This window comes from Centrocercus urophasianus, unplaced genomic scaffold (assembly GCF_019232065.1).
Source record: "Centrocercus urophasianus isolate 14NV4802_14NV808 unplaced genomic scaffold, USGS_Curo_1.0 seq_37, whole genome shotgun sequence".
Taxonomy (NCBI): domain Eukaryota; kingdom Metazoa; phylum Chordata; class Aves; order Galliformes; family Phasianidae; genus Centrocercus; species Centrocercus urophasianus.
The window spans coordinates 489,276-512,852 of record NW_024884944.1 but is presented as its reverse complement, the minus strand read 5'-3'; the positions used below and the strand labels follow the sequence as shown (position 1 = coordinate 512,852).

Below are 23,577 nucleotides of genomic sequence, written 5' to 3'. Positions count from 1 at the left end.
GCAATAGAGATACTTTAGAGTTAATCCTCCACCATCTGTCTTCATTCTGCTAATAACCCGCTCAATCAGTTGCTGCTGACTGTTAGCATTCAGAAACAGATACTGGCAGGAGCAGGCACATGGGGCTGGATTCCACCCCAGCCATGGTGGTGGGTCAGCAGGGCTGCACCCTGGGGATCCCAAAGCTCATGCCCATAAGGCAGAGGTCCTGCTGTGCTGGGCTGCCCTGCGTTTCCCAGGTGGAATCCAGGTGAGCAGAAAGGTTGCACTGCTGTAGTCCCAACAACAAGCAACTCTGGCCAGCCTGAGAACTGGGACTGGTTTTCTGTTCCCTCTTCCCCACCCGTTCAGTTGGCTTTCCAAAGCTGGCAGTCTCTGAGCTCAGATGTAGGGGCTGTGCTGCAGGACCCCTTCCTGCCCATCCAGCACTCTCCACTGGGGTTGCCAAGGGCGGGATTTCACCTCTCCTGCTGTTTTCCTTCATCCCTCCTTCCTTTGACTTCTCACCATGTTTAACATGAGTCATTAGCAGGCGTCGCTGCAGCAATTATGGCACTTTTTGCCTGTCATTCATAAAGCTACTAACGGGAACGATGGAGCACTCACTGTCATTCTGTGCCTTCACCACCTGCTCCCAGCAACCACCAACTGCTGGAGGTCCCTTTTTGGAGACACTGGTGGCTCTGGGGTCCCTCTGTGTGTTCCCCTCCACTGTGACAGCTTATCCCCCCGTACAGCTGCCTCCTGCTGCATGGAGCAGTGTCTTGGAGGGGGTTTTTGGTCCTCAACTTCCCTATCTCCAGTCTGCAGATAGGTTTCAGTTCTGCCCAGGCTCAGGGGGGGAGTCGTGTATGCATATGAAAGCTGTTTTTACGGCTTATAATTATCTCGTACCCATCCTTAGAATAATTATAGCTCCTCCATTATTAATAATTGGAATTCCAGTCCTTGTCATAGATCACAAAATGGAGAGGAAGCTCAACCCAGGGTTTGCATAATGTACCTTGGTCTCAATTGAGTAATTGGTAAAATGGTGAAAATCGTTAGTTTTCCTCCATTCCTTGGTGCTGGAATTAGTGAGATATTAGTGCAATTAGCCACTGCTTCCATTTGAGGCTGCAATCATTTGGTTGGTAATTTAGAATAAATGTAAAAGCCCACTTGTGCTGCTGAACAGAGCATTTGTCCTGTTTAAAAGTATCTAATGGGGTGGCTGTCATCTAAGCAAGATACATTTGACCCATTTCAATTTGTTTCCCTTTTAATCTGCTATCTGTTTTCCTGGATCTTTTTTTAATAAAAACATAAAGAAGGAACGAGTGAGTGAGACCAAAGAGGGAGAGAATAGAAGCATCATAGATCTGGAGTTTATCATAAGCCAGAGTAACTTGAAATCAAGCCTGTTAAACGGCAGAAAGCAATAAAAAGCAAACACTGTTTGGAGATCATTTAAAGGGCCGAGTGACTTGTCAATGAAAGGTTGCTCTGTTCGACTGCTCCTTAATAGCTTCTCAGAGGGAATCTGCAGCTCTTGCAAGAAGGAAGGCTGCAGCAGCTCTGTGCTGGGGCAGGAGGTGGGGGAATCCAGCACTGAGAAGCTGGAAATGGGAGGCAAGGATTTAAACCCGAAATGGGCTTTGGGCTTTAAAACGTGTCCTAAATATGAAAGCCTTGGATCTACTGAGGCTGGAAGCTTTGCTGTCAGTTGGGCACAGATCAATAGCACTGTGCCCTCCTCCATCAGAGAGTTCTGTGCTTTCCCTCCCACAGGCTGAGCATCCTTCCAGGGATTGTCTGATTCAAAGCTCATTGCTGTCAGGCTCCATATTGCTGCCTGGAGAGCAACCAGCTGGGGCTCTGGGCTGGAGTCCCTGCTGTGTGGGGACAAATGGCTTGTTCAGAGGAGCTGGCTGTGTTCTGCTCCAAATGTCTCTGCTTGAACACCACTTCTGCTGCCTGCAGTAGTTCAAAGTGGGTTCAGTGAATGCTTCCTGCCAGGAAAACGTCCTATTAGAGTGGCACTGAGATGCGGTGACGTATTTGTGCCACCCAGCAGCAACCCAGTAAGGCTGCTTCTGCCTCAGAATTGCTTGGATTTATGAGGTGAGATCCTGAGAGTGACTTAGCAGCAAAGACTGAGTGTGAATCCTCTTCAGTCCCAAGGACAAATCAGAGCCAACCCTCTTATCCCAGGAGAAGCAACTTGAGGGTGCCAGCATCTTCTCATTCCTCACCCAAAGAGGTTTGGACAAGGTGCAGGACAATTGGCATCGGCTTGGGATTGGGGCATCCCACTGTGTTTTGCTAAGAGCCCCCTGGAAAGTAATCCACTGGGATCAATTGCAGCTGCTTTCCAAAGCACACTGCAGGATCCTGTGCAAGTTTTGCACTGCTGACTCTGCTGTCATCACCAATAAAGTGCTGTGTGCTCCAGGGTTTGGCAGCTCTGTGATAGCAAGGCTTGCCTTACCCGAGCCCTGTCACTCGTGTCTGCCCACAAAGACACAGTCACAATTGATTAGGGCAGGCATCTTCCCATGTAAGCCACATCGGGCCTTTTGTTCTTCATCTACAGAGGCTCTTGAGACAGGAGAGGAGAGTAGATGGAGCAGGCACTGGAGTGGTTGTTAGAGATGCAGTGTGATCAACAGAGGTCTCATTGACACTTCTTCTGTGTCTGTTAGCTCAGCAGGGTGGGGATGAAACTTAAATCCCAGGAAAAACAGCAAACACATCACTGCTCTGTGTCAGAAGGGAGGGATCCGAGTGCCCACGTTCAGGTGGTGGGAAGCTCCTGCCTTCGGGTTTCTCCCTGCCTGTGGGGAGGCAGGCTGGGTTTCGTCCTTGCTGCTGAGATGGTCTGCTGTGCTTGTAGTGAAGCTGAGCAGCTCCATTACTGCTGCATTATTGCTGGTTATATTGCTGGTACCAAGCTGGTGAGATGATACAACTGTAGAAAGGTTTGAGTTGGAAGGGGCCTCAACGATCACCTGGTTCCAGCCCTGCTGCTGCAGGCAGGGTTGCCCGTCACTAAATTGGGCATGCGATCAGATTGCCCAGAGCCTCATCCAACACAGCCTGTGGTTCTATGGAAACGGTGGTGGTGTAGCAGTTAATGGTCTGAGGATGTAATTTTATCTGTTGAATTTTTTGACCAGTGCTTCCCTACAGTATTAAACTGAGACTACTTCCTCACTTCCCAAGTGCTTGTGCTCTTCAGGAGCTGCTGCTGCTCCTAAGGAGCCTGCGGGGCATGAGCACCACGTGCATCCCTTTGGTCTTCTATGGATGCTGCAGGGCTGTGATGTCAATAAGCACGGACTGATATCTCAGGGTGGGTGCAGAGTGTCCTGGCTGTTTGAATCCCACTGTCCTTGTGCAGCTCTTTATGTCCTTTGCAATGCTTGAAGTGGGACGAGCATCTAAGGAACACGTAGCAAAGTGCTGGGAAGAATCCTGTAAGATTCATATGGAAAAGGGCAGAGATAAGTCTACGTGCTTCATCCTCCCTGTGAAGTCTCTTTGTTGATGGCTTTGCTGGGTCTGCGGTGGTTTATTTTTCCAGCATCAGGGGGCAGTGAGGAACTAAAGGCGATACGAGCTGCTGTCTGAAGGCAGTGACTGCAGCTTCTCATCTCCGCGCTGCCTCCAGGCTACCTGCAGAGTTTGCCTTTGAGCTCATGGATTTGTTGATGGTTCTCCCCTCCCTGCAGAGCTGCTGCTGCAGCCCAGGGCTATTATTCAGCTTTCCTTCCTCGGTGTCTGCAGGGACTCTGCTGCAGAGGTGGCTGACAGCTGGATTTCATCAGCAAAATGGGTCACAGTGCTGACATGGTGCCCACCAGAGCCGAACCTGGACATGTAGCCTGGCTCTGCTGTTAAGCCAAGTGCTGATGATGCTGTAAATCCTCCTGTAAGCTCTCATGGTGTGGTGCTTTGGGGATAGGAGGGTGTCAGTGTATCCTGGGGCCTGGAGGAGACTTCTTTACCTCTCTTGGGAGTCCTTGATGTTGCGTGTGGCAGGTGCCCATCCCTGCCCTGGACCTATGGCACGCATGTGCAGGCTCATTTGGGACTGAGATTCACAGACTGGAGCAGCAAATCATCACCATGTCACCACAGCTTAGAATAATTTCAGTTAAATTTCAGTCACAGCCTTTTAAGTCCCACTCAGAGAGATGTGCTCTACATTGATTGACAGCCAGGCGACAACAGCAGAAGTAAATCTTGGTGCACCCAGGGACAGGAGCTTGCTGGGAGCTCCGTGCCCAAGCTGGGCTGTGGGATGGGAGCTGAGTGTGGGTGCCGAGGAGATGGAACACTCTGGTGTTGCAGCACAGGTCTGCTGCTTTGGCGTGCTGTGAAGAAATCCAAAGTCAAGGTGCAGAAGCTGCATTGCCCACTGGGTTCCCTGGGTTAGGTCACGTAGCATCACCTCTGCTCTGCAGCGCAAACCTTTCTTTCTGGAGTAGTGAAAGAGTGCTGTATTTCACAGTTCTAACAACAAACTGGGTTTCAGCCCAATACAAAATGATCCTGTTCCCATTTTGCAGCTTGGCATTGAGTGAAAGGTGCTGCAGTGAAATACCCTGCTTTGTTTGGGTTGGCTTTTCTTCTAAATCCTTCTGCAAATCCTTTCTCATCGTAAGGAAATAGCAAAATATTGTTGGAAGGCATCAAGCTGAATGTGGCAAGTCCTGTTCTGTCTCCCCCTGAGCGACGTGTGGTGTTTGGCCAAAGCCTGCCATCTGTATTCAGTAAATAAAGTCCCTCAGCAGCCTTTGGGCTGAGACTGATGGACACAGAAGGAAGAGACGTGGTCAGAAAACCTACAGAGAAGGTGGGGTGTGGAGGGGGTCTGGGGGAAACCCAGGCAGGAGGCAGCAGCACCAGGGCTGTTAGTGGGATCGTGTACAGAGAGGGGCTCCAATCACAGACCTGAGCAGTGTCAGCGTTGGGGCTGCGTGTGCGTATCCTTCTGTGCCCCCTATTTGCTCCCATTGGTATTTACCCAATCTATAAATGTATTAATGGGTCTCATCTGAAAATACATCCAGAGATAGAACTTGCAATGGGCTTTTTTTTTTCCCTTTAACAAAGATGAAGGTTTTATATAGACAGGGGAAAGGGAAGGGAAGTGAAATGTTCGGTGACTAATGATCCTCATCAATATTCATGAGAGATGGTATGCATTTGGAGATTTAAAATAAAGGAAGGAAGAAAGGGAGAAAGGAATTGACTTCTCAAGAAGCTAAATGAAATATTTAGGCTGACCTGGAGATAAATCTGCCAGCTCTTTGTCGCCATCAGCTCTGACCTGCGTTCGATTGAGCTCTCCAGGAAGAGCAGGAGCTGCCTGTGGAAGTTCCTGGAGCTGGATAGTGGGAAAGTGTCTTCTCCAAAGAGTGGTGCTGCACTGCACGGCTGCACGGGGAGGGGACAGACACCATCCCTGGGGGTGTCCCAGAGCCACGGGGATGTGGCACTGAGGGGTGTAAACACAGTGGGCTGGGGTTGGGGATCTCAGAGGACTTTTTCGACCTTAATGACTCTTTTCTATGAGGCTGTGGTGGTCCAGAAGGCTCCATCCAGCGGTGAATGCCACACTGTGGAGGAGGACACCTGGTTTATTTCTGTGGCATATCCATCCCTTGCTGCTCCTGAGTGCTTTCCTCCCACCCCTCCCTTGTGCCACCATTTCCCTCCCTGTCCTTCCTACAGCAGATCACCCTGACTGTACCTAACATGATGCTGCAATTTTAAACCTCCCCCAGTACTTGAAAACAGGCAGAGAATCACAGAATCACTAGGTTGGGAATGACCTGCAAGAGCATCTAGTCCAACCACCCTCCCATTCCTATTGGTACCACAAGCACTAAACCATATCTTGTAGCTCCTAAGCAACTTGTCCCTTCCCCATTTTGGTGTTCAGCCAGCTGCGGTGGGGAGAAAATCGTCTGCAGGGAAAATGCCTGAAATAGGGCTTTGCCAGGAGGATCCAGCTCCGGATTTACATCAGCATCAGTGGGGAATAGGATCACCATGATCGTAATCACTTGATTCAATTGCTGAAAGAGCGTACCAGAAAGGCTTTCCCCTGCCTTCTGCATTTCTCCTCTCCTGTATTTCTTCCACTTTCTGCACGTTGCCCTTCTCTCCGCTCCAGGGCTGCTTCCTCTCCCTTCCCTGCCATCCCTTCCTCAAGTGACAGCTGTCCCACCCCCCAAGGTCGCTCGCCCTTGAGACCGCCGTTGATCTGTGCCCTGATAGAAGGGCTGAGTATTGACTTTGGCTTCAGCTTCATTACGAAGCAGCCTCATTTGTCAACTTGTTTGTTCCGAGAGCTGCTTGGGAGATGCAGTGCTACCCCAGCACCACTCCCTCTGTGAGGGTTGGCAGGCAAGGTCATTGCAGGTGGCCCTGCACCATCAGCTCCTCCTCATTAATGGATGTCACAGCACTTCGAGCAAGGTCAGATCCCAAAGGAGTCTGGGTGCTACGAGGAGTTGCAGGTGCACGATGTGATCCCAGCTGGGAACACGACACAGAGTGCTCCTGTGCAGCTCAGAGATGGGGCTGAGCCATCATGGTGGTATCCTTATCAGCAGGGCAGGTGGGGAGGGCTAATTTCACTTGTCAGTTGTCATCAGGTAACTCATCTGCAGTGTTCTGGTTTTAATCCAAGTGGTCAAATGAGGTTAATCAAATAAGTTGCCTGGGCTCTTTTTCATTCCATTATTGGCGGGTAAATAATGCACTGACAGGTGTTGCTAAGTGACCTCTCTGTGTTGGGACCTGGGACGCTGGCAGGGTTCAGATACTGGCAGTGGTCAAACAACCTGCTGTCCCTTCAAAGGTCTCCTTTGCTGCAGTCTTTCTCTAAAGACACGTGGGGGGTGGGTGAAGCTCCTGATGTGTCATTTGGGAGTTCTGAGGATCTTAGAGGTCTTTTCCAACCTTACTGATTTGATGATGCTATGGTCCCAGGGCTGTTTTGGCACACCTTCAGGAGGCGCAGAGGGTCAGGGCAGTGCAGGAGGAGTCCTGCTGGAAGGATCCCTCCCTCCCAAGTAAGGAAATCATGATGTGCTGCAGCTCTGAGCGCTGCATGCAATGGAACCATCGGCCCTCTGTGCTCCCCGATGGGAAGTTTTTCTTCATCCAAGCACTTTGAAGCTGGGCTGTGCTGCAGGGGTTAACGCTGATGCAGAGCTGGGTCTGACAGCAGCCAGGGAGCTGAGGGAAAGATGTTCCCTGTGTTGCCACAGGCGTTTTACTTGGACATGCAGCAGGCTGCAGCCAGGCAGTGAGCAGGGAAAGGTACAGGCAGTGAGAAGGAAAGGCGCAGGGAGCAAGAGGAGGTGAATTTATATCATCTGGAGGAAGCTCAAGGGGAGACAAGACCAGAGTCTATAAATATGTGCAGCCACAGAAACAAAGGGAGGGAATTATTCATGGCCTCGGAAGGCAGGAGGACAAGGAGCCTCGCCTGGGGCACAAACAAGGGAAGTTTATCCTGGGTCTGGAGCAAGAGAAGGGCCTTTGGGGTCAGTGGTGTGATGGAGAAGGTGCCGCATCTGCTCTCCCCATGCAGTCTCCGGAGCTGCTTTCTCCCCTTGCTCAGCACTGCTTTGCAGCAGCCCCTTCTGTTCCCTCCCTGCATGCTGGCAGGGTTATTCATATCGAAGGAGAGGCAGTGGGGTGCATGGGGTGACCACGTGGCCCCCAGGACAGGCACTCTCAGTCCCGGTGTGTGCCAGCACTGCCAGCCTGTGGCTCAGCACAAGTCGTCTCTGATGAGTAACGCAGCCAATGAATGTCTGCCTGCGTGCATCTTCCTCCCCTATAGAATAATTTAATGTTATCTCCGGGCCTCCTGCTCCTGAGATGAAGAGATTTGCTTCAAACCTGCAGCCCACAGCCACCACCATCGGTTTCAAACGTCATTAAGTTTCATTATAACAAATAAACACTGCAATGACATTTATAAGTTACCGGAGAGCACAGAAACGCAAATATGAAGCAGATAAACTGCATTTGATCCAAATAATTACTGCAGGCAATATCGAGCTGGGGCTGAGCTGGCAGCCGGGGGCCGAGTAATTTATAGGTGTCTGTATGGTGTGGGACCATGTGCTGCATCTCACAGTGATGGAGCTGGAGCAGCTCTGCCCCCAGGTGCTTTTTCCCTTTGTTTTGACTCGCAGCTGAACACTGCCTGCTCTCAGCTCCGAGCAGGGAATCCTTTACCAGTAAACCAGGTGGGAAAAAATTTCCCCTGGGAAAAAAAAAAAAAACAACCCTGATTTTGGTGGTTTGGGTGATTTTGGCTGTTTGTTGCGTGAGTTCTGGCCAAGAGTCAGCTCGAGGTGCAGAGGGAACACGTCACGTCCTAAGTGAGCATGTCACGATGGAAAGCTTGTGTCCTGCAGGTGCGGTGCTCAGCCCAGGAGGGGGTTCAGCAGCAGCTGGGCTTATTGACAAGCATCTCTCATTACCTGCTAATTAACTCAGCAGGGCAGAATGTGCTTGTCATCCCTTGGACTGGGGTTTTACCCAAGCATTCCATTGGCTCTGCAGTGGGCCCCATAGAAAAAGAGCCCAGAAAAAGAAAAGTAAAACGTTTTAAAAAGCAGAACTGTGAAACCCTGTGTTTAAAAACATTTGAGGCCCTTCTTGATGAGGATCAGGCAGAGAAGTCACAGCAGTGAAGGCACATCCCCATGCTGCTCCCAAGGGTGAGTGTGATGGAGAGTTTTCAGGGATGTGAATACTGATGGGGTTCACACTTCTCTTCTAAAGTGGTTCTGGGTTGGGTTGGGTTAAAACCAGGCAAAAAGCAGAACCTGGCTGTTGTGAGCACTGGTGCTGGTGGCTGTCCTCGGGAACACCTGGTTTCCCCCAGAAATTGCATTCCTTCCTCCTGTCTGAGGAATAAATGCATTTTTTTGGCATTTTTGGGGGTCTAAGGATGTCGTGGCAGCAATGGTTCTTTGGGCAGGGGACAACTTTTCTTAGGCCTTTGTGTATGGATAGAAGTGTGTGAGGCTTCAGTGCCTTCCTTGTGGGGATGGATGCGCAAGAAACATTCCCTGCCCAACTGGTGCTCTGCTCCTTCTGTTCTTCTTGGCATCTCCTCCTCCTCTTCCCCCCAGCACCTTTTGTTGTGTATTCCACGCGCTTACCTTTAGAATTGAAACAAATTATTCTGAAGAACAGCCTGCATATGAATGTTGCATTTATATTAAAAAAAAAAAGGCAGTACACATATTTACAATTATTTCCGCTCAGAAAAATCAACACAAACAGTAATTATGGCAGAAAGTCGCTTGTTCTCCCTCTGCTTCACCGTCAGACTTGCTAATTGGTGCAGCACAACCTGCAGCCATCTTACCCTGCTCCACAGGGGTCCCAATGCCCATGTCAGGTCGGGGCCCCCCAAGCAACACTTTTGGGGTTTCATGCAGCATTCAGTGTCTCATTGCAAGGGTTTAGTTTTGGAGTAGCAGGTGGGAGATGGGAGGAGAATCCTGCAGTGGTTTTGGTATTAATAGCTGCATTTTCTGTTCTGAAGTGAATCTTCGTTTTGATTTCTCTCTACGACTCAAAGCCTGCGATAACAGATTGGGAAAGACGAGGACGGAAGCGAAGCGTCGCGCAACCCAGGACGAGCTCTTTGGTCTGATTTTCCGCCCCATAGACTGCACAACTTGCTGCTTCTGCTCTTCCTGGGAGCTGAGCCAGCCTTTGAAATCTCCAAATCGTTTGTGAAATGGATTATTCATCCTCCTGCTCTTCCTAGGGCCGAGCGTCCTGTGTGCCCTCTAACTCGGGGATGTGCTGAGATTTATGGGGCTGTGCTTCGGTGTGGGGCTGGGTGTGAGACAGGGCTGAGAGGCAGGTCCTGATGGATTTTATGAATAAATCCCACAGGATCACGTCAGGGAGATTTGGGCAGAGCAGTCATTTGGGGGCGTTAACTGTTTTAGCAAGAGAAGTCCCATTTTCTCTCTTGCACATTAAAGCTGTGCTCATGGGTATCCTGTACTGCAGCTGAGCCCCTGGCCCCTTTGCTTTGCATGGCACCGCTGCCAGTTTGCAGTGCAGGGAGCCTTCCTTTGTCCCTGCCCTAGCAGCATACCTCAATCTCCAGCCCAGCAACAGCTCTGCATGCCCCAGAGCTCTCTGTCACCTCTGTCAGTCCCTCCAACCAAAGGTGACGCTCCTGCTCTGTGGGGCAGTGGGTACACACTGCAGTGGTGGAGCAGAGGAGCCTGAAAGTTCAGTGCCACCCTGCCTCTAATGTCAGGGTGAGAAGTGCTCTGTGCAGCCTGTGTTCTCTCCATCCTCAGTGCAGCCCATTAGTTTATTTTCTATCAGTGCAGCACCGCGAAAGGGCGTTTAATCTCACAAGAAGTAATTCTCAGCGCTGGTGCTGGGGGGACGTTGCCAATAAATATCTCTTGGTAAGTGTACACTTACACCTTTCCCAATTGGTAGCTAATAAGAGAGCAGACGATGACATTTCAGCCCTTTCTGCATGGCTGACCAAACCGCTGGCGGTGACTTTGAAAGCAGAGCTGGGATTTCGTGTGGGTATCAAAGCGAGCGCAGCGCTCGGCAGTTCAGATCTCTCGCCCCTGTGACTAATAGACAAAAAGATTTCTAAAAGGTCCAACGTCTTACTCACAACATCTACGTCTCCTGTCTGGAGCTACTTAGTGGACACGGTGGGATGTGGATGTTTTCTGTAAGCAGCGTTTGGGGAATAGTGCAGAGAGCTCAGGTTTGCTTGGAGACGGGGCCAAGAGGCAAAGGGCTGTGCCAGGAGCAAAGTGTGGTTCTCACGCTGAACTCCAGAGGTAGCACAGATGGGGGCACGGCTGGAGGGGGCACAGGGTGGCTGTGCCACTTGGTGACCCATCCCTGGGCCGTGGGGTGGCAGTGGGGCTGACTTCTTCCTTCAGGCTGAATAATTCAGCATGCCGAAGCCACGTGAGCTGTGTTTACGCAGTCAAACTAAAAAAGGCCAAACTGACATTTTTGCTCAAGCAGATTTATTTTTTTTTCCCTCCAGGGAAACAAAATAAAATAATGGAAAGCTTTGCGCGAGTGAGGAGCTCAGGCTGTAGCTGGTTTCCTACCATAAAGCAGAAGGGCAGGGCAGGGCATGGCTCTGGCTGTTCCCACAGTGTGCCTCCTTCTGGGGGCTGCTCCTTGTCCCAGGACACATCCATAGCTTCATCGGTGGGATTCAGCTCTCCTGCCTGTGGGCCAATCTGTCCTTCAGTCCCAAGGCACAAGAAAAGCTTGGTCCTGTACTGAGAAAATCCTTGCAGTGCCCCAGAGCATCGTTGGGATGCTTCTCCAGGTGGCACCTCTCACTGGGGGCAATTGGAGGACAGGCGCGTTGGTGACCGGGGACCGCAGTGAGGAAACATGGCACGGCCGTGTGAGTGGCAGCTCCTGAGAGCGCTGTAAATAATGGAACACTTTTGTCTGTCTGCTTTTCCCAGCCATTGAAAAATCAATGTGGGCGCGTGCTGTACAGCGCGATGCTGTCCTGCAGGGAGCGAGGTGGCCTTAGGATTAGGACCCATGGGAGGACCCATGGCATGGGCAGAGCCAGTCTTTGTCATGGGGTCAATAGAAGGGTGGGGGTATGAAGGGGAAATTATCGACTGCTGGGAAATGGAGATGGAGCCCTCCCTTAGGCATGTCCTGCTGCTTCCACCCCTGATATATGCTGAGCCAGCATCATCGTGTTGTGATGTCCCTGGCCCAAAGAGGCAAGAGGAATTGGACTCAATGACCTCCATGGGTCCCTTCCAGCTCGGGATATTCGATGGTTCAAAGAAGAACATCCTATGATGGTTTCTGGGCTTCAGTTCTCCTGTAGCAGAGGCAGGACGGCCCCTTGCTCGCTTTCAACCACGCAGTGCTAGCTCTGCATCAAGGGATGATGAAGCCATCCCACCACCCCCTGTCCACATCCTTTCATTTCCAAACAGTTCGTTTCCACCAGTCCTCCTTCAGCACTTCTATCCCCTCCTCGACAAAAAGAGCTAATTCTTTTCAAAACACAATGGAAATTCAAAGCTCTGCTTACATAAAAGCAGCCGTGGTGTCTCCATTTCTAATGAGTCATTGTTCCCTCTGCAAGTCCCTTGCTTCTTATTACAATACTCACTTCTCTTGGGTAATGAAAATTTAACCATCCGCTGTTCCCGCTTGCCTCTTGGCTTCTTGCAGCACGCCGTCTGCTTTGTGCACAGGGGGCTGCAAGTGGAAATCATTCAGGCAAGGACTCGTGCAAACATCGCAGCCCCCAGAGGGCTGAGGGAGCGAGGAGCCGCTGCGGGCGCTGGGGATGGGCTGTGTGCTGTGTGAGTGCATCTTGGGCTGCCAGTGAGTTTGGGTTCTTGGCACTGCATGGAGATGCTGGGGCTCCTCTGGAAGTGCTGCAGTGGTCTCAGTGTGATTTCCCTTGGAAGTCCCAAATGTCACAGAGTATCGGTCTTTGTTTGAGAGAACAAGGCAACGTTACAGAGCAACACTGAAAAGCAGGAGCCACAGGTGCAAAATCCATTAAGGAAATATAAAGACTTCTAAAGTGGTTCTCTTTCTCTTCCCCCCTCTCCCCCTTTTTTTTTTCTTACACTTTTATGACATGCTTGTGACTTCATAAGGCTCCTGCTTGTGATTTTTGAAAGCAGGGTTAGCGTTACAGCCGGCTCGCTGTTCGCAGCAGGTGCTTTACTCTTCCATTTTGTTCCCAGCGTTTAGGATTTCAATAGCTGCAGAAGTGCCCCCTGCTTTGGCCTTCAAGACGTTCCCTCAGGAGGGCAGGAGGTGGCCAGGTCAGCACAGCACCTCCTGCAGTGTTCTGGGCTGCAGACAGTTCCTCAGGCCATGCAGCAAAGCCAGCAGCCAGCAGTGAACCTGGGCACAAAGGATCCCTGGCACCTTCTCTGCTGCCAGAGTCCCCAGACCCAACATTGGGACCCAGGAGGCATGGTTAGCATCTTGTCCGCATACCCCTTGGTGGGGTTTTTTGAGGGTTTTTTTCTCTAGGGTTGGTTTCAACTTCAGGCTCTGCAAGAATTTAGGGTTGGCTTGTATTTAGAACAAGACTCCTATGGCTAATGCTGTTCAGTGCCCAGGTGGGGCATGGGAAGTCTGCGGGAAATAGGACTTCTTGTGGACCGGCGGCATCCCATGTGGTGGATGAAATCAAAGAGCCAGAGGATGGTTTGGGATGGAAGGGTCATCCAATCCCAACCCCTTCCAGTTCCATTCTGTTTTGGCTTTGGCACCTCAGAGCTGTGCTCTGAAGCCCAACTGCCTCGTTGTAACTATGCTGTAAAAGTTCATGGGGATGAAAAAGCCAAAGCGGAGCATTTCAGCCCATTTCCTTGCAGCTGAAACCACTCACCCTGCGTTTGTAAATCATCCTTTCCCAATTTCCCCATTTCCAGCTATTTTCTGTCAAATATCTTATCTCCTTTAAAACTTTCTGCAAATTACTTGTTCCTTTGACATTAAGACATAAGACAGCTAAAAGCTGCATCGTGAGCAGCCCTCTGATCTCCCAAACCCAGTTAAACCCAGTAATCACGTGTTAAGCTGATTTGAAAGCGAGTTGAGCTCTGCCTTTGGTACTTCTTTTTTTTGGCTTTTTTTGGCTTTTTTTGGCTTTTTTACAGAGCAGTGTGGAGCGGGGCTGGGCCAGGTGCTGCTCTCTGTGTCCCTCCCCTCTCCCTCCTCTGCTGCCAATGTCACTCAGCCCCCAGACGGATCCATGTGCAATAAAGGTTCGCACCGACCGTTTTTCACACTGAGCAAACAGAGGGAAGGGCAGGACAGCAGACATATGCTGTGCTCTCACTCTAATTTCCCATGGCCACCAGCTGCTTTCTGAAACAAATCAAGGAAGGGAAAAGGGGAAACAACAAAAAACATCACAAAAATGGCTTCATTTCCAACAGCAATTACCAAACGAAGCCTCTGCTTAATGGGCATTTTCAGGGGGCACAGCCACCACTTTGCACTGCTCCTTTCTCATTATGGCTCTTGCAGCTCCCAGCTGATAAGCTGATAATTCTGTCTGATTAAATGAACTTTGTTTGGTCATTGCTGCATTCCAGTGCTGTCCCTGCTTGCCCAGCTTACTTTGGGAATGGTTGGGATTATGGAGTGAGCCATGAAACATAGGGAGTGGGTGGGAAATGCGAATACAAAAGGCAGAGTGCTCACTGCGTCCTGCCTCCTCTCCTGATCTCCTTTCTCCCATCCCTGCTTTTCCCACTATTTCAGTGTTGTGCATTTAAGCTGCAGAGCTGTTAATACTTCCTATGAAATCTCTGTATCCCAGTTCGGATGAGCGCACGTTTCTGGGGCTCAATGTGGCTGTAGTGTGTCCCAGCAGGACAGCTTCAGGGCAAGAAGGATGGCTTTAAGGTGAGGGAGGGGAGATCAAGTGAGATGTGACGCAGAGGGCAGTGGTGCCCCATCCCTGCAGGTGCCCTGGGCAGCCTGAGCTGGGGGCTGGGGCTGTGAGGAGCCAGAACTCTGTGATTTGGTGACTCTGTGAGCCAGCATCTCCCTTGGCTGCTGTGGTTGGATGTGTGTAGCACAGCGTCATGCTGAGGTCCAGCACCGTGACCTCTTGGAGCCCCTGTGATGAAAATCAGGCTGCCCTTCAAGCATGGGAGTGGTGGAGCCTCTGAAATACCTCGGAATAAGGTGCTGCAGTGCATCTGAATTCACAAAAATTTCCTCAGAGCTTTTCAATCTGCTGTATAGAACTGGTAGAAATCCCCAAAGGATGGCTCTGCTCCTTCCCACGTATCCTCAGCTGGCTGAGAGCAAGTCAAGCTGCAATAAATTAAGTGAAATATAAGTATTCACACTGGGAGCTTAGGCTGGTTTAGCTGCACGAGTTGGAAAACGACTGAGCTTTGCAGCTTTGCCCTGTAGGCAAGGCCCAGCAACTCATTTGGAAACAAGTTTAGTTGCGAGAACTTGTGTCACACTTAACCTTGGTTTAGGATTAATCATCAGTCAATGATTAAATTGAGTTAATGCAAATTAGGATTGAATTGATCTAGGGTGGTTCGTGTGGAAGCTGTCCTAGTTTTAATGCATTGATTTTGAAGTACCTTTTCCAGCAGCCCGGTGTGATGTGGGGTATTGAGCTGTCATTGAGCTCTGGGTGTGAGTTTCTTGTTCTGTGCTTGTTCCAGAGCAATAATTAACACCCAGCAGGGCTCCTGAATGCTGAAGCCCCGAGGTGGCACAGTGAGGAGCAGTCCAATTGCTCTGATCTCTTTTTGAATCTCTCCCTTCCCACGAGTGAGCACGACTCAGATGCTCAGCAAACACAAAGCGTCGCCCTCCAATGTGCCCAAACACCAAAGGATCAGCCTAAAATTGGGTAAGAGAGGGGTATTTAAGACTTCAGCATCAGACAGAAGTGCTGCATCCCTGCACAGCTCTCTGGGATAGCCCAGGTTTGGTTCAGGGATGCTTTGCAGTCATTTCTTCTTGCTTTTGTGCTATTTTCTTCACAGGATGCCAGAGGTAGGCGTCAGCATTCACACCTTGCCCGACTGCAAAGCAGAACACTCATTCTGGGGGGAAAAAAAAAAAGAGATTTAACACCCAGAATGGTTTTCAGTCATGACAAAGCGAAGGAACGATGATGAATTTCAAGGAGTGAAAATAAAACATAATGCCAGCACTTAGCGCGCCCTGATGGGAAATGGGTTAGAGTGAGCCAGCAAGGTTCTCATGGAAAATGAGATGCTCTGCTCCCTCAGGAGGTGTGAGACATCTCCATGGTGCAGAGGTGTCCCAAAGGCTCGGAGCCATCACTGCATCCTTAGGGGATCGTAGAACCATAACCACAGAGCAGTTGGGTTGGAATTCAGCCCCACGCAGTCTGGGGCCGCTGCACCCCGAGGTGCCGCCGGGGTCTGACAGCCTCGTCCTCTCTCATCCCCTCTCCAGGTCAAGCATCCTCCTTCACTCAGCAGCCCCAGGACCAGGTGGTGATCGCCGGGCAGCCCGTGACGCTGCTGTGTGCCATCCCCGAGTACAATGGCATTGTGCTGTGGATCAAGGACGGGCTCGCCCTCGGCGTCGGACGGGATCTCTCCAGTAAGTGGGGGCACTGCGGTGCCCAAGCAGGAGATGCTGCCTGGAAGCAGAGCTCAAGCCCTGAAGCTGTCATTAATTGCAGGTCGGGGTAATAGATGTTAGGGAACACCTCTGGAAAAATAAGAAGGAAATGAGCGCTTGCCGCAGGTGAAAGCCATTTCTCTTTAATGGCCTCAAAACAAATATTTGTTTTGAGAAAATGAGTGTTCTCATTGGAACTGCAGAACCCTCTGGCTGTGCCCACACGAGTGTTCAGGTTTGGAATGAGCAAAGCCTTGGCTGCAGCTCGAGGCTGGGCAGCTGGTTTCCCACAGGTGGGGGAAGGAGATGTCCTGTTCCCAAAACCAGGCTGAAATGCTTCACAAGCACTGACAGCCTGTCTTGGCTTTGTCAAAAAAAGAAGTGTTTGGATAAATGCGTTTATTGAGATCCAGCAGAGCCCTCAAATCACAGTTTGGTAATAAAGCTCCTCCGATTTCTCATTATTTAATCCCATTGTATGGGACTGCAAATGGTTTTCTTGCCACTGGAGAAGACTGGAGCAACTGTGGAGTAGAGATCCAATTTATCCTATATATTTTGCTGAAAAACACAATTATTTTTTTAAATATTTCCCCAAAATGAAGGGGAAAGGCTCACTTGAGAGTCAGCAGCCTGCACCCCACCGTGCAGAGCCAGCAGCAGCCAGAAACCAACGGAGAAATCATGATTCTTGGTCTCCAGGGGCCCTGCTCTCCTCTCAGGAGAATGCTGCTTTTCTTTCTCTTGGTGTTTGTTGTTGTTTTTTAAAAATCTGTGTAATTATCCATTTGCCTGAGTGAGCAGCCCCTTCTTCAGATGTTTTTCAAAGCTCAGTGCCGCAGCTCTTACCCACAGCAGAGCTGATCCTTCCCTACAAGACCTTGCAGCACGGATGGGTGACAGCAGCTCTGCTGAAGTATGTGGCTCATGTGAACAACTTCCACAATTAGCAGAGCTGGGGCTGCTTTAGCAAGAGGAACTGCCAGCTCGTGTGCTGCCGGCTCAGCCAGTCATCTAATTAGCTAAATACAAACAAACCCATCATTTGTATTTCTTGCGGTTCAGGAGAGCAAATCCTGCTGCTGATAGCTTGCGAAACAACAAAAACACAGGAGCGTGCCAGGCTGCCTGCACGGCACTGAGCATCAATCAGCAGCACGAGGAGGGGCGGACGCACTGATGGCCGCTTTCCTTCCGTGGTGCTTCGGGTGTCACACAGCCATGCAGAGGGCAGGCTGCTCCTTGGAGGCCGTGCCCAAGCTTTGCGCAGACCAAACTGGGCAATGCCATAGAATCACAGCGTGGGTGGACTGGAAGGGACCTCACAGCCCCCCGCCCCCATTCCTGCCATGGGATGGATGCCCCTCTTGGGTTCCTCGAGGGATGGGGACCCACTTCTCAAGCCCCTCTGGATGGCATCCCTTCCTTCTGTTGTGTCAGCTGCAGCGCTCGGTTCGGTGTCCTGCGCAAACTGCTGAGGGCACACAATCTCGTTGTGAAGATAATTAACAAAGATGATGAAGAGCAGCATTTCTGGAAATATCAGAGGATTTCAGCCCAACCACAAACACAGCATAAGGAATAAGAAATCCCATGGTAGGTCTGGGAGGACAGGGAAGTGGTCCTAAATCAGGGGATGCGTTCACATCCCAGTGCTCTGCAGTGTCTGCTCTTGGCACATTGAACTTTAGGTTTCTAGTGGCTTTGCAAGGACAGCCCAAGGTCAGGTTTGACTCATTTGTCAACCAAGATTCTGTCTTGCTCCAGCTGCATTTTGCCCCTTGGAAAACAAAGGCAAGACCTGGGCTATGCCAATCCCATTCTTTCCCTAGGGACTTCATCTAATTGGGCAAAACCTGGGCTTGGGATGTTGCAGGAAGCTCATCTGTCTCATGCTTTGCATCCTACAGGTTACCCTCGCTACCTGGTTGTAGGAGACCATCTGTCTGGAGAGCATCATTTGAAAATCCTGAGGGCTGACCTCCAGGATGACGCTGTCTATGAGTGCCAAGCCATCCAAGCAGCGATCCGATCCCGACCGGCCCGGCTGACCGTCCTTGGTAGGTCTGCTTTCCCATCACTCACAGCTTTTTTGTGGGTTTTCTGTCCTCAGTCGCAAAATGTTTTGTTGCTGAGTCAGGACAGCTGGAAAAGAGTCCGTGGTGAGAGAAATATACTGTGATCCCAGAAGTGATAGCAGAGGGAGCAGAGCAGTTGTGGAATGAGTAGCGTGGGCATGGAGTTTAGTACTTCAGCTCTACAAATACAGGGCACTCACACACATGTAAGGGTATCAGCGGTGTAGCAGAGATGCTGTTTCACAGCCTGAAGCAATGATGGAGCACCTGGTGGGAAGGCAGGGCAGACCCAGTGGAGCTCAGGTGCATGCAATGCACTGAGTGATGGAAGTGCTGCAGCCAGGATCCACCCCTTCCCAGCCCTCACTTACGGGTTGGCAGTGGAGGTGAGGGGATCTTGCTGGAGATCCCTGCACGGCTGAGACCTTCCAAAGGTAAGCAGCTTTTTTTCCTTGATTTCTGCACCTGTGGCTGCTGCTAAAGTACTGGTTCTGTCTGCGGGTATGGCATCAGTACCTGAGAAAACAAGTTGTCATTTTTGGTCTGTGATGTTCCCTCTACCACTCTGTCCAGTCCCTACCCTCAACCTCCCCCTTATGCATCCTCTCTCCTCTCTGGCCTGCCTACATCGATGGTTTCTATTTGACCCATCCTTCTGCTCAGTGAAGCAGCAGCTCTAAGCCTTAGCATGGCCCTGTATGGGAATGAAGCCTCCATCAGCCCAGCTGTGCCTCCTCCTTCTGCTGCGAAGTCAGGCGACGTTGCTGGAGCCAGACAAAAGAAATAATGTTATTTAATTAGAGCTAAAGATTTCAAAACTAATTTAGTCCCAGGGAGCACAGGCGTACGTCAGTGCTCTGAGCGTTGATTGAGCAGAGAGATGCTGTTGTGGATCAAAAGGAAATCGTTATTATCTTTGGGGTTATGGAATGTGTTGAATAGATGGTAGTTAATGTTTATGTGCGTATACATGTAGCTACTAATTGGTACATTTACCTAAGATGTTCGGCAACTTATGTTTGCAGCATGTTTTCCTTTTAGGAAAATTAAAGTTAGAGCACGTTCAGAGCAAACCCAATCGATGAGAGGATGGGACTCAGCATCCCACTGGTTCCATTACTCCCACTGGTTCCCACTGTTCTGCTGTATGTGTGCCTGCAGATGTTCCGAGGAAGCTTAGGGCTGACCAGGGGTGCGGGAGGGAGCACAAAGTAGGAAAATGCTTCCATCTATTGCCCACCTGGCGGGAGGTGGCACTGTCTCCTGGCACTTGGCTGTGGTAGCCATGGGCAGCCATGTGTGTATGCGTGGTGCTCTCAGGAGGCCGAGCTGTGGGTTTGTACAGCTGGGCCGTTTCACCCCATCCTCCTCTGTCACACCCAGGCTGTGTCCTCTGGAGCATACTTTGCTCACCTGGTTTTCCGCATGGGTTGGTGCTGCTTTGTCCATTCTTGCCAGCTTTTCCACTTCCTTGGTATCAAGGAATCCCCTAATGCCTCGGAATTCAGATTCCAACTGCTGTCATTCATGTCTGACAACAGCTCTACGGGGCTGCTGTCTCCTGCTCCCCTGCTCGGATGCAGAGCTACACCATATTTTAATTAAATATTTAAGGTTTTGTCACATTGTTTTCAAGTCTACATGGTTAAATGTAGTGGAACAGATCATTCCATAGCCTTGGAAATTCAAGCACTCAAACAGATGAGCATTTGATGTCATCAGCATCAGGAGAAGTCTTGTATTTATGGGGTTTCAGGGACAGATACTGCTCAGGAACTCAAACAGGCAGTTCTGAAGCTGAAGGAGCCCCTTCCTGTGTCCTCCCCTCGTCCCAGGGCAATTCTGGGGCACTGTCGTTCCTGGGGACTTCTGTCCAACAAGGAAGACCGTGTGCGGTCGAGTGGTAGAGTGGGATTTGGGGGATGCAGAGCCAGTCATCTGCCCCCAGAAAGGACAGAGGGACTCCGACAGGTCACCCAAAGCAGCTTGGAAGATGTGCTGTGAGCTTCTGGGACCACGTGCTGGGAAGGAAGAGGCTGTTGGGTTGATTTCAAAAGCCACAGGAGGTCTATTTGCTACCTGGTACATCTTTAATGGCAGGGTTTCTTAATTTATGATCTATTTAACCAAGCTGGGGGTATTAATTAAATAAAGTAAGAGCCTGATTAGGACTTGGAGAAATTTAAAAATAAAATCAGACAGCAATCGAGTGAAATTGCAAAGCAAACACTTCGGCTGTAACCACTGGAGAGTTCCCTCCGGTCTTCCATCAAAGCTGGGAGCAGGGAGGGCAAATACAAGAGATTATATAGCCAACAGATGTGTGCTGTTAAAATATGCATCTGCCAGCCGTGTAGCTGGAGGAGCCGCAGGGATGGCTTGTGGAGCCTTCTGCACCCAGGGGACCGTGAAGGAATCGGCGGCCCTGGCAGCTGAGCTGGGATTTGCAGGCACGTTAATTAGTGCTGAATTCTCAGCTCCTGAATACAGCCAAGCAAGGAGAAACTGGGAGGAGAGGTAGGAAAAGAGGGGCATGGGGTGAACCCCGGCAGCGGGAGGGTGAGAAAAGTCTTCAGGAACCCAGAATGTGGGAACTTGGAGGCTCCAGGATGCAAAATTTGGGAATTTAAAGGCTGTGTGGCTCTGCGTACCACCATCGGCCCTGGGGAGATGCTGCAGCCTGGTGGCAGCCAGGAGGGAGGGGACCACAGGGCTGCGAGGCCGGGTGCAGCGGTCAGCTGATAGCAATTAATTCATACATCACCTCTCACTGTCTCAATTCTCCTGCTCCACGGTTCCTTCCAGCCTTAATTCTGCCTTCGCGTGCATCCCATTAGAAGCGAAGCTTTCTTAAATCAACATGAATTATTGAACAGTACAGATTAAGTTAATTTGAAGTGAGAGCTCCTGCCTTAGAAGATGGCACAAGGCAGGGGTGGGAAGAAGGAAGGTTGCCGCGGTGCCGCGCGGTTCCCGTTCAGCCGCGACCTTTTCCCTCTTTTTTTCAGCTTCTTATTTTATTGAAATGTCTCTTTCCATCCCAGTCTCAACAGCCCTCCCCTGCAGAGCAGAGTAAGCTGTTTCTATTACCAGAATGATCACTGGCAGCTCGAGACATCTACGTTTCTCAGCTTTCCTGCTCTTTAGCGGAGTTTGATCAGAAAATGAAGAGGTTATGGCCTGGGAAAGGCCATTTTTCAGTATTAGTTTGTAATGCCAAGCTGCAGTGAGAAACTGGAACAGGGGCTGTTTCAAAGCGTGAACCAGTCCAACCTGGAACTGTCTCAACTATTTTCCTGTACTTTTTAACAGAATTAAATTCTTTGAATGCAAAATTCAGCCTGAACCAGCATGTAGAGTCAGAATGTCAATGTGGAACAAAAAAAAAAAAAAAAGTGATAGAAATGCAATCATTTTCTTCCTGATAGCCTGAAAAGCCTTGAAACAGTTTCTGTCTTCATGAAGCTGCTTTCTCTGCTGGGAATTTTTTCAGTGGCAAAACAGTAAGCAGGTCTGCTGAGAATGAAACAGCAACATCAAACAATCGAGCGCAAATCCCAAATAACTTAAATGTTTGATGCTGTGTCTGAGCAGCTTAAGTTTACAGCACTCGGAGCCTGCAGTGGGGGAGGAGGGGTGTCCTGGGCTGGGGTGGTGCTGAGCTCCTTGGTGGAGGAGGATGGGGGGCAAACCCACGAGTGCTGCTTTCTTGTCTTGGAAGGAGATGGGCAAAACCAGTTGATGCTGTCCCTCGGATGCCCATCTCACAGCATCGTGGTGTTGGCTTCAAGCTTTGTGGCCATGCCTCCTTTCACCATAGATTAATGTCTTACTGATCACACTCTTGGCACATACAGGGGACTATAAACAGGGCTTGGTTTCCTAGTAAAGCTGTACCTGCCCTTCTGCTGCACCCGTCACACTGATGCAAAGATGGAGTAGCTGAGGGCTTTTGTAAGCCCAACCCTGGAGTCATGATCTCAAGCTATTTTATGGACAAGCCTGCAAAATTCAGGCTTCTTCCAAGCCCTGTGCCCAGGGGTTAGGCGAGGTTGTCTTGTGCTGCAGGTAAATTAATGGATAGCGCTGGGGACACAGAGCCAGCTTGGATGCTGAAGGGAGGTTTGGGTGCCTGGCAGCTCTTCTCTTCTCTCTGGACTCTGTCCCTTGATCTTCCAGCAATGCCACCTCCCATCAAACTTCACCTTGCTTCTGTCCTCAGCACTCCTACCCGCATGCTGAAGAGTGAGTGGCCAGTAAATGGGAGGCGACGCATTTAGGAATGATTAATGTCAGGATTCTTGCACTGAGCTGTGATTTCTTGTCTCGATGCAGGGAGGGCCTGACCTGTGCATTTAGCAAGCACGGAACATTCAGCTCTGCCATGGAGAGTCTTGTGCTCTGTAATGAGCTGATGGATGCCACGCTCATAGAGCTTGTGGAAACCGAAACACGTGTTTGTGCAAAGCCTTCTTTGCTTTGCACACCCACGCATCCCTTCCCTTTTTCCCAATCACAAAATCTCCCCATCTGCACCCTGTGCATGCTCCCCTGCGTCTGCATCACACACAACTCCTGCATCCCTCCCCACAGCACAGACTGCAGTGCTGCGGTGCTGGGCATCGTGTGCAGCTTGTTAGCGAGCTGACATTGGCATTGCTGCTGTCCCCTTGGCAGCTGGCAGAGAGCAATGAGGCCCTCAGAGCGTGACATCCCTGCAGCAACAGCCCCCGCTTCTCCATCGATCCCCCAGATGAAAAACAAGCCCGAGGCTCTGCAAGGGCAGGGATGGCCAGGAAGCAGGAAAGCATCAGGTGCTCCTTCTGCCTGCCAGCCCTGGGGCTGAACATCAATTCCCCTCCACCCGAAGCCAGGGCAAGGATTGCCTGGGGCAGAACTTCACAACCATCTCGTGATTCACCCATGGGTGTCCTTTGTGATTGATGGCAAGTAGCCTCACCTCAGGGATATCTGTCTCATGCGAAGGCAGATGTTGGACAAATGGTCCTCTGGCATTTGGCATTAAGGATGCTCAGGTTAGCAGCTGACATCTAGCATCCATCTGGGATGTGAGAAAGGCCTGAGACCCAGCCTTTGCCCCACGTTCCTTCACCACGATGTCCAAACACTGCTGGGTCTCCATAGCCACAGCTGCCAAGAGATGAAGACTGTGCTCTTTCCCTAGGCATTGGTTTGCAGTGTGGGACAAGGATGGGGGTGCAGAGCTTAGCACAGATGCTGCTCTCGACCCTGAGCTCAGCGGGTGAGGTGGGGGAGTCATGGCAAATCATGGATTTAACACCTCTGATGAATCTCC

At 50.5% G+C, this 23,577-nt stretch overlaps 1 protein-coding gene across 1 annotated transcript in view; it reads left to right on the top strand.

Moving 5' to 3' along the window:
- KIRREL3 (kirre like nephrin family adhesion molecule 3) overlaps positions 1–23,577 on the top strand; it is a 67,789-nt gene that overhangs the window by 3,789 nt on the left and 40,423 nt on the right. The window contains exons 3-4 of the mRNA XM_042831845.1: positions 16,012–16,161; positions 18,093–18,242. Of these exons, the coding sequence (XP_042687779.1) occupies positions 16,012–16,161; positions 18,093–18,242 (300 nt within the window). The remainder of the gene's footprint in view (positions 1–16,011; positions 16,162–18,092; positions 18,243–23,577) is intronic.